General features: G+C 44.6%; 1 protein-coding gene across 1 annotated transcript in view; it reads right to left on the bottom strand.

Moving 5' to 3' along the window:
- The window catches only part of blk (BLK proto-oncogene, Src family tyrosine kinase), a 145,003-nt gene that overhangs the window by 97,428 nt on the left and 31,968 nt on the right, over window positions 1-15,607 (bottom strand). Inside the window, exon 3 of the mRNA XM_085997027.1 lies at window positions 9,319-9,361. Coding sequence (XP_085853153.1) covers window positions 9,319-9,361 — 43 coding nt within the window. The remainder of the gene's footprint in view (window positions 1-9,318; window positions 9,362-15,607) is intronic.

Raw genomic sequence — 15,607 nt, 5'->3', positions numbered from 1 at the left:
TCCCTACGGCATTGGAGTGGTACTGTCACGTAAATTCCTTAATGGTTCAGAGAGGCCGATAGCTTTTGCGTCACGCTCGTTAACTTCAGCCGAGCGTAACTACGCCCAGATTGACAGAGAGGCCCTCAGCCTGGTGTGGGGGGTGAAGAAGTTCAATCACTACCTGCACGGACAGAAATTTACTCTACTAACTGATCATCAACCTCTTGTCTCCATTTTCAACCCCCAGAAGGGCGTCCCGATAATGACAGCACAACGGCTACAGAGATGGTCCCTTTTCCTAGGGGCACACCAATATGACATCGAGTACAAAGGAACTAAACAGCATGGGAATGCTGATGGATTGTCGCGCCTACCGTTGCCGATGGTGGAAGAAGCACCTGCAGTGGATCCTGTGGAGATATTCCACTCAACCATAGTCGAATGTCTACCTGTGACGAATGCAAACATAGAAAAGGAAACACGAAATGACCCGACACTCTCCAGGGTCTATGATTTAACGGTGGAGGGATGGCCAGCACATGGCGAACCACTGTTGCCAGCATTCTTGCCGAGAAAAGAACAGCTGTCAGTGTGCCGAGGAACCTTGATGTGTGGATCCAGAGTAGTAATTCCACCCAAATTGAAGGATAGAGTGCTCAATGAGCTTCATGAGGGTCATCTGGGAGGGGTAAAAATGAAGAACTTAGCCAGAGCGTTTGTGTGGTGGCCGGGAATCGATAGAGAAATCGAAGAGATGACCAAGAGCTGTACAGGATGCCAGAAGGTCCAAAACGCCCCACCACAAGCCCCTCTACATCCATGGGAGTGGCCCTCATCTCCATGGCAAAGGGTGCACATTGATTTTGCTGGCCCATTTATGAACTCGATGTTTTTAATTGCGGTGGATGCACATTCAAAGTGGCCAGAGGTAATAAAAATGTCCTCAACCACCACAGAAAAAACTATCACAGTCTTCCGAACCATATTCACCAGAAATGGGCTGCCTGAAAAGATTTGCTCCGACAATGGACCACAGTTTGTGTCTGAAGAGTTCCGGAGGTTCTTAAAGAACAATGGTGTTAAGCATTACACATCCGCCCCATATCATCCAGCCACCAATGGATTGGCTGAGAGGTTCGTTCAAACATTCAAGAAGGCTATCAAGGCAATGTGCAATGAAGACATACCCCTACAACACAAGGTGGATAACTTCTCGTTTGCCTACCGGAATGCGACACATGCGGTTACCAACCAAACTCCAGCCATAATGTTCTTCAATCGAAGACTAAGATGCCGTTTGGATTTGGTTAAGCCAAACATCAGAAGAGATGTGGAGAACAGGCAGTTTCAGAATATGAATGAAAGGCCAACCAGGAGTTTTAAGATAGGTCAACCAGTTTTGGCCCGGGACTACCGCACAGAGAAATGGCAGCCAGGAACGATCTGCACACGGCAAGGACCTCTAATGTATACCGTAGACGTTGGAGAGAGCATTGTAAGACGCCATGCTGACCAGATTCTAGAGTCACTGGAAAACGTCAAATCCACACCACGATCCGATACACCTGGTGAGGAAACCGAAGTACCAGTTGCATCTACCTCAGAATCGGTGATATTGGAAGCAGACGAATCAAACAACAACGTTGATCCCGAATCAACTTTGCCAGAAGAACCTGATACCCCAAAGAGGCGTTATCCGGACAGAATCAGGAAGCCTCCTCAAAGACTGAATTTATAATTGATTAACTTCAGCTAATGTATATGGCAACTGTAATTGTAAATATGTTATTTAATTATTAATCGAATGTTATGTACTGTTTAGCTAAAAGGGGAGGAATTGTAGTGTATGTACTTTGAAGAAGGAACTATATTCTGCAGCCCCTGTATACTGCAGTACCAATAGTGACCACCCCTGTATATAAGCCTGTGTAGTAACTTTGTCTCCATTCAGTAAACACCTGTTATAACCAACTCCTGCAGTCCGTGTCTCAATTACACACGGACGTTACAGGCTGCACAGGCAGAAGGGAAATGGGTGACCATCAGGCAGAGCAGTAGAGACAGGCAGGTAGTGCAGGGGACCCCTGTGGCCATCACCCTTTCAAACAGGTATACCAATTTGGATATGTTGAGGGGGGTGATTTACCAGAGGAAGGCAGCAGCAGCCAACTTCCTGGCACCAGGGGTGCTTCTGCTGCTCAGGAAGGGAGGAAAAATAGTGGGAGAGCAATAGTGGTAGGGGATTCTATTGTAAGGGGAACAGATAGGCGTTTCTGTGGCCATAGACGTGACTCCAGGATGGTTTGTTGCCTCCCTGGTGCCAGGGTCAAGGATGTCACTGAACGGCTGCAGGGCATTCTGAAGGGGGAGGGTAAACAGGCAGAGGTCGTGGTTCACATTGGGACCAACGACATGGGTAGGAAGAGGGATGAGGTCCTGCAGCAAGAATTTAGGGAGCTAGGTAGCAGATTAAAGAGTAGGACCTCAAAGGTTGTAATCTCTGGATTACCCCCGGTGCCACGTGCTAGTGAGTATAGGAAAAGGAGGATAGAGCAGATGAATGCGTGGCTAAAGAGTTGGTGCAGGAGGGAGGGCTTTAGTTTCCTGGATCACTGGGCCTGCTTCTGGGGAAGGTGGGACTTGTACAAGTCGGATGGGTTGCACCTGAACCAGAGCGGGACAAATATCCTTGCAGGGAGGTTTGCTAGCACTGTTCGGGGGGGTTTAAACTAAAATGGCAGGGGGTTGGGAACCTGAGCAGGGAGACAGAGGAAAGGAAAACAGGGATAAAAGCAAAAGATAGGAAGGAGAAAAACAAAAGTGGCAGTCAGAGAAATCAATGGTTTAAATCAAACATGGCCACAATAAATAATAATTCTAATAGGTCTAAGAGTGTTAAAAAAACAAGCCTGAAGGCTTTGTGTCTTAATGCGAGGAGCATTTGTAATAAGGTGGATGAATTGGCTGCGCAAATAGAGGTAAACGAATATGATTTGGTTGGGATTACGGAAACGTGGCTCAAGGATGGCCAAGACTGGGAACTCAACATCCAGGGGTATTCGATATTCAGGAAAGATAGGCAAAAAGGAAAGGGAGGTGGGATAGCATTACTGGTTAAAGAAGGGATTAATACAATTGTAATGAAGGATAGTAGCTCTGATGATGTGGAATCTGTATGGGTAGAATTGAGAAATACCAAGGGGAAAAAAACATTAGTGGGAGTGATATATAGACCTCCAAACAGTAAGGCGGAGGTTGGGGATGGCATTAAAATGGAAATTAAAGAAGCGTGCAATAAGGGCACAGCAGTCATCATGGGTGACTTTAATCTACATATAGATTGGGCCAACCAAATTAGTAACAATACTGTGGAGGAGGAATTCCTGGAGTGTTTATGGGATGGCTTCCTGGACCAATATGTCGAGGAACCAACCTGAGATCAGGCCATCTTAGACTGGGTATTATGTAACGAGAAAGGATTAATTAGCAATCTTGTTGTACGAGGCCCCTTGGGTCAGAGCGATCATAATATGATCGAATTCTTCATTAAGATGGAGAATGAAGTATTTGACTCAGAGACTAGGGTCCTGAATTTAAATAAAGGAAACTACGATGGTCTGAGGAGCGAGTTGGGTAGGATTGATTGGGGAATGGCACTCAAAGGGTTGACGGTGGATAGGCAATGGCAAACATTCAAAGACCGAATGGATGAGCTACAGAATTTGTTCATCCCAGTTTGGCATAAAAATAAAACAAAAAAGGTGACTCAACCGTGGCTAACAAGGGAAATTAGGGATAGCATAAGATCCAAGGAGAGGACATATAAATTGGCTAGAAAAAGCAATAATCCTGAGGATTGGGAGCAGTTTAGGAGTCAACAAAGGAGGACAAAGGGATTAATTAAGAAAGGGAAAATAGAATATGAGAGTAAGCTAGCAGGGAACATAAAAACTGACTGTAAAAGCTTTTATAGATATGTGAAGAGAAAAAGATTGGTGAAGTCAAGCGTAGGTCCCTTACAGTCAGAATCAGAGGAATTTATAATGGGAAACAAGGAAATGGCAGACCAACTAAATACATACTTTGGTTCTGTCTTCACAAAGGAGGACACAAATAACCTCCCAGAGATGCCAGGGAACATAGGGTCTAATGAGAGGGAGGAACTGAAAGAAATCAGTATCTGTAGGGAAATGGTGTTTGGAAAATTGATGGGACTGAAGGCCGATAAATCCCCAGGGCCTGATGGTCTACATCCCAGGGTACTTAAGGAAGTGGCCCTTGAGATAGTAGATGCATTGCTGGTCATCTTCCAGAACTCGATAGACTCTGGAACAGTACCCATGGATTGGAGGGTAGCTAATGTTACCCCACTATTCAAAAAAGGTGGTAGAGAAAAAGCGGGGAATTATAGACCGGTAAGCCTGACATCGGTAGTGGGGAAAATGCTAGAGTCTATTATAAAAGATATAATAGCAGAGCACTTGGAAAGCAGTGACAGGATCGGACAAAGTCAACATGGATTTACAAAAGGTAAATCATGCTTGACTAATCTACTGGAATTTTTTGAGGATGTAACTGGTAAAATAGATAAGGGAGAACCAGTGGATGTGGTGTATTTGGACTTTCAGAAGGCTTTCGATAAGGTCCCACATAAGAGATTAGCGTGCAAAATTAAGGCACAAGGGATTGGGGGCAAGGTATTGACTTGGATAGAGAACTGGTTGGCGGACAGAAAGCAAAGAGTTGGAATAAACGGGTCGTTTTCCGAGTGGCAGGCAGTGACTAGTGGGGTACCGCAAGGATCGGTCCTAGGACCCCAGCTGTTGACAAAATATATTCATGATCTGGACGAGGGAATTGGATGTAATATCTCCAAATTTGCAGACAACACAAAGCTGGGTGGGAGGGTAAGCTGTGAGGAGGATGTCGTGAAACTCCAGTACGATTTGGACAGGTTGGGTGATTGGGCAGAAACATGGCAAATGCAATATAATGTGGATAAATGTGAGGTTATCCACTTTGGTGGCAAAAACAGGAAGGCAGATTATTATTTGAATGGCAATAGATTGGGAGAAGGGGAAGTGCAAAGAGACCTGGGTGTTATTGTGCACCAGTCGCTGAAGGTAAGCATGCAGGTGCAGCAGGCGGTTAAGAAGGCAAATGGTATGTTGGCCTTCGTAGCAAGAGGGTTCGAGTACAAGAACAAGGATGTCTTGCTGCAGTTGTACAGGGCCTTGGTGAGATCACACCTTGAGTATTGTGTGCAGTTTTGGTCACCTTACCTGAGGAAGGACGTTCTTGCCATGGAGGGAGTGCAGCGAAGATTCACCAGGCTGATACCTGGGATGGCAGGAATGATGTACGAGGAGAGATTGTGTCGATTGGGCTTATACTCACTGGAGTTTAGAAGATTGAGAGGGGATCTCATCGAAACCTATAAAATTCTGTCAGGTCTGGACAGACTAGATGCAGAAAGGATGTTTCTGATGGCCGGGGAGTCCAGAACCAGGGGTCATCGTCAAAGGATAAGGGGTAAGCCATTTAGGACAGAAATTAGGAGGAATTTCTTCACCCAGAGAGTGGTGAACCTGTGGAATTCTCTGCCACAGAGGGCGGTGGAGGCCAGTTCATTAAATATATTCAAGAAAGAGTTGGATATGTTTCTTGAGGCTAAAGGGATCAATGGATATGGGGAGAAGGCAGGGACAGGGTACTGAATTTGAATGATCAGCCATGATCTCATTGAATGGTGGAGCAGGCTCGACGGGCTGAATGGCCTACTCCTGCTCCTATCTTCTATGTTTCTATGTTCTGGCCTGGTGTAATAATTCCCATTTGGCCTTGTAAAGGTGAGGCCAGGACTAGGTCCCCAGCTACTCAGTTGGTGGGGGCAAGAGTGGTGGCCAGTACAGAGTGAGGCATCCCAGGCTGCTGAACAATGGAAACAGGGCCCATCAGGAGATCCGGGCAGGGATCGTGGACAGGGCCCCCAAAGAGACCCATGAAATCGGTTTGAGAGTATTATTATTTGTACCCCACTTACAAAGTAAACCGCCGGGAGCAGTTTCCAGCTATTTCCAGCAACCCATCCCTTGGCACGCCACTCTTTGGCCAGATCAACCTCACTAACAGTAGGCACCTTAGATACAACCGTAGTGACATGGTCACCTGCCATTGGCATGCAGATCAGGGACTTCCTCCTGACCCCTTGAAATTTGGCAGTCAGAGGGATAGGTTCCGGGCACATCTCGGCACTTAAAACGGGATGCACCACACAGGCTGTAAATATTTTAAACCTAGATTTCATTCTTTGCAAGGGCAAAACAAGCAGCAGGCAAAACCAATGGCTGGCAAAATAAATGTGGAAACAGGAAATGGAATCTGTGGATGAATGATGGAGCCTCACAGCACCCAACATCCACCATCCCCCTTATTTCTAAGCATACAAGATTGTAAGTGCAAGATAAAAATCCAAGAAATATAATAGACTAACAATGTCAATGTTAGTTACATGAAGAAGGCATTGAATGGAGCAGTGGGATTCCCTAAAAACCCGGGAATCAGCACACTCAGGATGCTGACTTGAATAAATATGGTGAAGATCCCCATTTTTCACATTTACTCATAACCAGTCAGTTTGTTTATAGTGTTTCCTAAGAAAGGGTTCCAATGACTATGACAGGAGTAGTTAATAACACAAAAGGTAATTTGTTTTCATTTGCATTTCTTTCAACATTCTCTGCTTTCGGACGGCTATGAATAATGACCGCACAGTTCGGATGCTGTCCTGTTACCAGACGCAGCATTATTTTGTAAACAAATAGAACTGGGCTAATATATAGCCAAGTCCAACTAAAGGAAACCATCGGCTTATCAATAAAAAGCACAAGTGTTATTTTTGAGACAGAACCATGCAATTATGCCTCAAAGTGAAACATTAATTCTCTGGAATCTTCAAAAGCAATCAGACAAAAATGTGACTACTGAGCTCATGATGCAGATTCCTATAAATAGAGCAAGGTTTACAAGAAGCCAGTCATGTATTTGACATTCATTTTCCTGTCTGCATGACTGACTGTATTAAACTCATTAACCTTTTTATTACAGCCACATTTTCCAACTCCATTAAATACGGCAAAAATGGTCATTTGTTAAATGGCAAATTATTGGCTCATCTGTTATAAAATATTTGAAGGACCATATTAGCAGGTAATTTTCCAGTGATCAATTTATGCGTCTGTAATCACGACTCACTAATCCTTTATAGGAACCCACTTTCCAAGTACATAGGGAGGAATTTCAGGTCAGCTGATGGAAGGACTTACCACGAATTATGGTCGCTGATCTAGTTGCTTTTCTGTCCCACAGCAAGACATAGATTAAGGAAAACAAACTTTCTGTCAGTGATAATTGGGCACCTTGGGGCTGAATATCCATGGCCCCAAGGTACCCAAGTATCACTGAGAACAGACCTATCACAACTCCAGGCGGAGTGTGGCAGAGGGGTTACAAATTAGGTCAGGACCCGGATACACTGGCAGCTAATACAACTGGCGATACCAAGCATACCAGGCCACCAAATGGTGGTTGTGCACCCCCACCTTTGAGGCATTTCCAGCCCAGTAGGAGTTTCGTTCCTGGGGTCCCATGTCCCAGGATCGGCACACTTCTGCTGCACTTTGGAGCTTTGAGGGAAGGCGGGTGCCTGTAATGCGCCCTAGTGGCTTGGGTTCCTGCCACAGCCATACAAATGGAGTGATCTCCTGCTGAGCCCATGACCGCTGACAGGATCATAAGAACATAAGAAGTAGGAGCAGGAGTAGGCCATTAGGCCCCTCGGGCCTGCTCCGCCATTCAATGGGATCATGGCTGATCCGAACTTAGACTCACGTCCACTTCCCTGCCCGCTCCCCGTAACCCCTAATTCCCTTATCAGCTAGGAAACTGTCTATCTCCGTTTTAAATTTATTTAATGTCGCAGCTTCCACAGCTCTCTGAGGTAGCAAATTCCATAGATTTACTACCCTCTGAGTGAAGAAGTTTCTCCTCATCTCAGTTTTGAAACGGCAGCCCCTTATTCTAAGATTATGCCCCCTAGTTCTAGTCTCACCCATCAATGGAAACATCCTCACCGCATCCACCCGATCAAGCCCCCTCACAATCTTATATGTTTCGATAAGATCGCCTCTCATTCTTCTGAATTCCAATGAGTAGAGGCCCAACCTACTCAACCTTTCCTCATAAGTCAACCCCCTCATCTCCGGAATCAACCGAGTGAACCTTCTCTGAACTGCCTCGAGAGCAAGTATATCTTTTCTTAAATATGGAAACCAAAACTGTACGCAGTATTCCAGGTGTGGCCTCACCAGTACCCTGTATAACTGAAGCAAGACTTCCCTGCTTTTATACTCCATCCCCCTTGCAATAAAAGCCGAGATTCCATTGGCCTTCCTGATCACCTGATCAGCACTAGAGCTCATCAGCAAGCACATCTCAACACCTACACTGGGATGTGAGCCCACAAGTCTTTAGTCCCCTTATGCCTGAAGTGTTGAATAGTTTGGATTCAAAAGGGAAGGAGAGTTTTTTGTTAAATTAAGAAACCTAGGTGAAAGGCCAAATGTGCAAGACACACCCAGGTTGAAAAGAATAGGAAAGAAAATTGGATAAGTCAAGAAGGAGCAATTAGGTGATGCCAAGCTTGGGTTTTAAAATGATGTATATTGTATGAGAAAGGGAAGACTGAAGGAGGTAAGAAGTTCAACAGATTTAAGGTACCAGGAAAGAATGAGTTTGAGTACAAGATAGTGGGATGAGTCTTGATTTAAAGAAAATGAGGATGAAGAGTGTGTAGCATATAGTATTACCAATATGAGAAATATGCCATCATACACAGTCTTCATCCCCAAGTTTCATGCTGTACTACAACACCAAATTTGAAAAGGATAAGAGAGAAGGTGGGATAATTCAAGAAGTGTTGATTAATGCTAAATGTTGGATTGTTGGATGGTGCCAAATGTTTAGGTTTTGACAGGCTATAGATGGTAGAAGGAAGGGAAGCCTGAGGTGAAAATGAGTTTATAGGTTAGAAGTCCAAAGAAAAAATTAATAAGAATAGGAAACTGTATAATAAGTCTTGATTTCAACACCAGGGGACCACACAAGTGGAATGTGTATACAAAAGTCTAAACTTATGTGGAAATGCACTGACCACCAACATAAAGCATAGACTTTTTGGCAGTGCTTATTTGTCAAGGTAACATTTCACAACCATGAAACACAGAGAGAATCACATATGTGGCACTCAGTACACAAAGAAGAAAAAAACAATCTTACCCCGAGAGTGTCCAAATGATGCAGCCTGATCATTAAAGCGAACCTGCAAAAGAAGTAATTTGATTCATGGGAGGTAGTTCCTTGGTAAAATGGTTTCATAGCTAAGAGAACACAGATGAACACGACCACTCCCTTTGAGAAGCTGAAGTACCAAGATTGGTATTTTAAATATTAATAGCAACCCTGAATAATCTAGAGGAAGATATCGTAGTTGCTGAAACATGGATGCGCAAAAAAAAATTTAGTTCTAAGAAAGATAAAAAACTTGCATTTATAAAGTGCCCTTCACAACCTCAGGATGTCCCAAAGTGCTTTACAGCTAATAAAGTATATTTGAAATAACAACAGAAATTGCTGGAAAAACTCAGGTCAGGCAACATCCGTGGAGAGAAATTTGAGTTGAAGTTTCGGGTCGAAACCCTTCTTCAAAACTGGAAAGAAAAGAAAATAGATCGAAGGTAGGGCTGCGATCGAACAAAAGAAGTAAAAGAGACAATAAAAGGTATTCGAAACCAGACGAGATGGTAATAGGCCAGTGGAGACAAAAGACAGCTGAGATTAGGTGTGAAGTGTACTGGCAGGATAGGAGACAGCTGCCAGGTGGGAGAGAGAAACAAAAGGAAAGTGGGGGGGGGAAAGGAAGACCCAAAACAAAGGGGTGGAAAAAATTATAAGTAAAAAAGTAATAGGGGCCGAGGTTATGATCTGAAATTGTTGAACTCGATAGTTAGTCCGGAAGGCTGCAAAGTGCCTAATCGGAAGATGAGGTGCTGTTCCTCGAGTTTACGTTGAGCTTCCGTGGAACAATACAAGAGGCCAAGGACGGTGAGGTCCGAGTGGGAATGGAGCGGTGAATTAAAATGACAGGCGACCGGAAGCTCGGGGTCAATTTACAGACTGAACGGAGGTGTTCCGCAAAGCGATCACCCAATCTGCGTTTGGTCTCCCCAATGTAGAGGAGACTGCATCGTGAGCAGCGAATACAGTATACTAGATTGCAAGTAGTACAAGTAAATCGCTGTTTCACCTGCAAGGGGTGTTTGGAGCCCTGGACAGTGGGAAGGGGGGAGGTATAGGGGCAGGTGTTACATCTCCTGCGCTTGCACGGAAAGGTGCCAGGCGAAGGGGAAGGGCTGTTTGGGGTGATAGAGGAGTGGACTAGGGTGTCTCGGAGGGAGCAGTCCCTACGGAATGCTGAAAGGGGAGGGGAGGGGAAGATGCGTTTGGTGGTGGGATTACTTTGGAGGTAGCAGAAATGGCGGAGGATGATCCGTTGAATGTGGAGGCTGGTGGGGTGAAAGGTGAGGACAAGGGGAACCCTATCGTTGTTCCGGGAGGGAGGGGCAGGGGTGAGGGCAGAAGTGCGGGAGATAGAACGGACACGATCGAGGGCCGTGTCAACCACGGTTTGAAGTGTAGTCACTGTTGTAATGCAGGAAATATGGCAGCCAACTTTTGCACAGCAAAGTCTCACAAACAGCAATGAGATGATGACCAGATAATTTGTTTTAGTGATGTTGGTTGAGTGCTAGCTATTAGCCAGGACACTGGAGAGAACTCCCCTGCTATTTTTCAAATAGTTCCATGGGATCTTTTACCTGAGAGGACAGATTAGGCCTCCATACTGCACTGAGGTGTCAGCCTGGATTATCTGCTCAAGTCGCTGGAGTGGGGCTTGAACCCACAAACCTCAGACTCAGAGGTGAGAATGCTACCACGGAGCCAAGACTGACACCTTAAAATAATAGCTTGCTGGGGAGTTAACATATTTGCAGCTCAGCAGAGACAACAACATTCCAAATATCAATAAAGTACTTGCTAAATTGTTGTTGTCTCAAAAGCTATGAGGTTTTTTCTATGAGGTTTATATTTGTAATTTTTTTTATTCGTTTATGGGATGTGGCCGTCGCTGGCAAGGCCAGCATTTATTGCCCATCCCTAATTGCCCTTGAGAAGGTGGTGGTGAGCCGCCTTCTTGAACCGCTGCAGTCTGTGTGGTGAAGGTACTCCCACAGTGCTGTTAGGTAGGGAGTTCCAGGATTTTAACCCAGCGATGATGAAGGATCGGCGATATACTTCTAAGTCAGGATAGTGTGTGACTTGGAGGGAACTTGGAGGTGGTGGTGTTCCCATGCGTCTGCTGCCCTTGTCCTTCTAGGTGGAAGAGGCTGCGGGTTTGGGAGGTGCTGCCGAAGAAGCCTTGGTGAGTTGCTGCAGTGCATCTTGTAGATGATACACACTGTAGCCACGGTACGCCGGTGGTGGAGGGAGTGCATGTTTAAGGTGATAGATGGGGTGCCAGTCAAGCGGGCTGCTTTGTCTTGAATGGTGTTGAGTTTCTTGAGTATTGTTGGAGCTGCACTCATCCAGGCAAGTGGAAAGTATTCCATCACACTCCTTACTTGTGCCTTAATTGAGAATAAGAAGGGTGAGGAATCCTTTTCCACATTACTCAAATAGGCTTATCAGGTCAAATAAAAGGGTGCATAACAGCAAGAAAGAATTTGCATTTATATACAGTAGTACCTTACATATCCTCAGAATGTTGTTCACAACTAATTTTGAAGTGTTCTGTTGTTTTGTTGGCAAATTTGTGCACAGCAAAGTTCCAATTTGTGCACAGCAAAGTCATATAAACAGCAATAAAATGAATGACAGTTAATCTGTTTTAGGTGATGTTGATTGAGGAATGAATGTTGCCTAGTTAATCTGGTTTTGGTTGAGTAGGTGACTGTTGGTCAGGACATTAGGAGAACTCCCTGCATTTTCTTTGATAAAGGAGCATGGGTCCACCATCAGTTTAACATTTCATCCAAAAGGCAGCATTTGGGTATACCTATCAGGAAAGGATGAACAGGCTGGGTCTCTTTTCTCTTGAAAAAAAGGCTGAGGGATGACCTAATAGAGGTCTTTAAAATTACGAAAGGTTTTGATAGAGTAGATACAGAGAGAGGGCTTGATTTTAACTCAGCCGTCAGGCGGGCTTTGAGGCATGTGGGGGGTTAAAATCGCAAAACCTGGGGGTCAGGACCCCCCCGCCTGGTTCCCGACACCTAGCCATTTTAACCCAGGTGTGTCTGATGGTCCCGAATCAGTCCCGCCTGTGGTCTTTAGGGCCCTTAAACAGCACTCATTGGCCTTTATAATCCCATTTTAACAGGCCCTTGCCTGTTTAACCCTTTTCCCACGTAAAACACGCCTGGTGGGGATCATGCCTGTGAAACCTGGCGTGAGCACTATTGGCTTGCTGACTATCAGCTGCAGGTCAACCATTAAAGAGGAGATTTGATCAGCCATCATTTGCAGGTGGCAGGACTTTGTTGTTTCAGGCCTGGGGCAACTTTTACCATGCTTAACCACACCTGTGGAAGGTTGGAGCCTCACACACTTCTCCAGTGTGACCTCCTGCAAAACCCCTCTCGCCAGCCTCACTCAGCGCTTCCTCAACTGAGGCATCTACCAGAAGCATGGGAGGCCTTTTTTTCCTTCCCTTCTTGGCATTAGAGGACCTCCAGCCCCATTCGCGAAATGACACACGCCACAACTGCAGAAGTTGCCATCAGAATTTTTATGCAAAACAAAAACTGATGGCATTTTTACAAAATACACAACATTTCACCCAAGTGACTACCCTTGTGACTATTTGTGCTTTATTTTCCTCTTACGCGTGCTCCTACGTAGTGGTTCCCCTTGTAATGATATCAGCAAATAGTGATGGTATTTGCCTGTTTGATTATGATGCCTTACCAGCATATTTGCCTGTTTGATTATTTATGCCTTACCAGCAGAGGGCATGTGACAGAGGCAGAGTTTAGTTTTAGTTTCGGTTTTAGATGGATCTCTAAGATGGTGTCTCCTGTAATGCTGTTAACTGAGTTGAACATACTTTAGATTAAAATACATTCTCTTTCATGAATGTGTCGTCATTGAACCCACATACAAATCAAGACATGGTGTCAGAAGTGATTGAAAGAGATGAAGAGGAAAAATCTGAAGTTAAATCAGCTCTCCACATATTAGCAAGCCAAAAGAGAACATCGTTACTTACCATTGGAGAATAGCTAACGAAGTGAAAAATGGAAGGATTACACCCACCGGCGAAGCTTCAGTTGACAGGTAATGTGGCTGAAAATTGGAGGAGATTCAAACAACATTTGGAGTTGTATTTATCAGCAATCGGAGCTGACGAGAAAAGTGATAAAATGAAAGCGTCAGTGTTCTTACATGTCGTGGGTGATGAAGCGCTGGAGGTGTATAATAACTTCACATTCGCTGCTGATGGAGACAAAATGAAGTTGGATAAAATAATGGAACAGTTTGAGGCCTACTGCATACCTAAACGTAACGTGACGTTTGAGAGGCACAGATTTTTCACATGTGTACAGAAAATGGGAGAGACTATTGATCAGTATGTGACTGAACTGAGAAACTGAAGCAAAACATGTGAATTTGGGGGACTGACAGACTCGCTGATAAAAGACAGACTGGTGTGTGGTATTCCAGATAATGGTCTAAGGGAAAGACTGCTAAGAGAGCAAAATCTAGACCTGGGAAAAGCCATAGCACTGTGTAGGGCTACAGAGACTGTGAAGTTGCAGGCAAAGGAGCTGTTCAGTGACAATAGCTGCAACGTGGATGCAGTGAGAAAGAACGGACACAAACCGTTTAACAAAAAGAGCGCCAATGTGAAAAAAGAGGCGTGGCCAGCGAACAAAAATGAAAGGGGCAATCGAAAGTTATGTAGTCAATGCGGTACACAGCATCCACCAAAAAAGTGTCCAGCATATGGTAAAACATGCAATAGTTGCAACAAAAACAACCATTATGCCCGTTGCTGTAAGAACCAAGCGCAACAAAGCAAGGTCCATGCATTAGATGAAAGCGAGATAGAGGAGTTCTATGTGGATGTCGTGTCTGAAAACAAAACGTGTGAAAAAAGAGACTGGATGTTGACACTAAAAGTGAATGACATACACATTCCATTTAAATTGAATACTGGAGCACAAGTTAATGTGATATCAGAGACTGATTTTAAGAAAATTAGACCCAGACCAAAGATACATGGAATAAAAGTGAAAGTGACAGGATACTCAGGTACTGATATACCAGTGAAAGGAAGATGCATTGTCAAAGTGACACACAAGGACAGAGAGCACATGATAGCATTAATCGTGGTGCCAAAGGATGTGCAAGCCATACTAGGTTTAATAGCCTGTGAGAGACTGAACCTGGTAAAGAGAGTCCTCATTGTGGAAAGCGAAGGAGAGACAGTCTATGATGAACTCATAAAAGAGTACAACGACCTGTTTAAGGGTCTAGGCTGCCTTCCAGGAGAACACACGATCAGAGTAGATAAAAGTATGCCAACGGTCATACATCCATGCAGAAAAGTTCCGTTTGCTCTTCAAAAGCAACTGAAGGCAGATTTGGACAGGATGGAAAGCCTGAACATGATTCAGAAGATAGATGAGCCAACTGAGTGGGTGAGTTCCCTCGTCGTTGTGGACAAAAAGAATGGAAAGCTCAGAATTTGCCTGGATCCAAGAGATCTAAACAAAGCAATAAAGAGAGACCACTTCAAACTTCCTACACGTGAGGAAATCATGTCACAGTTTGCAAATGCAAAGTATTTCAGCAAGCTAGATGCATCATCAGGATTTTGGCAGATGAAACTGGACGAGGCAAGTTCAAGACTGTGCACATTCAACAGTCCATTTGGCAGATACAGATTCCTAAGGTTACCATTTGGCATTGCCTCAGCTCCTGAAGTGTATCACAAAACTATCCATATGATCTATGAGCACCTGGAGAGAGTTGATACATCAATGGATGACATCATAGTATGGGCAACCACGAGAACTGAGCATGACGAGAGACTGAAAAAAGTGCTGGAAGCAACAAGGAAAACAAACCTGAAGCTGAATAGAGAGAAATGCCAGCTCGGGGTGACAGAACTGACATTCGTGGGAGATATCCTTAGCAGTGAGGGCATCAGACCAGATCCCAGAAAGGTGTCCGCCATTGAGAATATGCCAAAGCCACAATGCAAAAAGGACGTGCAGAGGTTTAATGGAATGATCAACTACATGGGTAAATTCATATCCAACCTCTCAGAAAAGATGGCGCCACTGAGAAGACTAACTGAAAAGAACATAGACTGGGAATGGAATCATGAGCATGAGAAGTCATGGAGCGATCTAAAGAAACTGCTAACAGAGGAACCAGTTCTGAGGTTTTATGACCCAGTGAGACCCATCAAGATATCATCAGATGCATCACAGAGTGGGCT

The sequence above is a fragment of the Somniosus microcephalus genome, chromosome 9 (genome assembly GCF_052327205.1).
Source record: "Somniosus microcephalus isolate GS21.2 chromosome 9, FLI_Smic_1.0, whole genome shotgun sequence".
Classification (NCBI taxonomy): Eukaryota; Metazoa; Chordata; class Chondrichthyes; order Squaliformes; family Somniosidae; genus Somniosus; species Somniosus microcephalus.
Note: the sequence above shows the minus strand (reverse complement) of the source record. Positions and strands in the feature narration are given on the sequence as shown.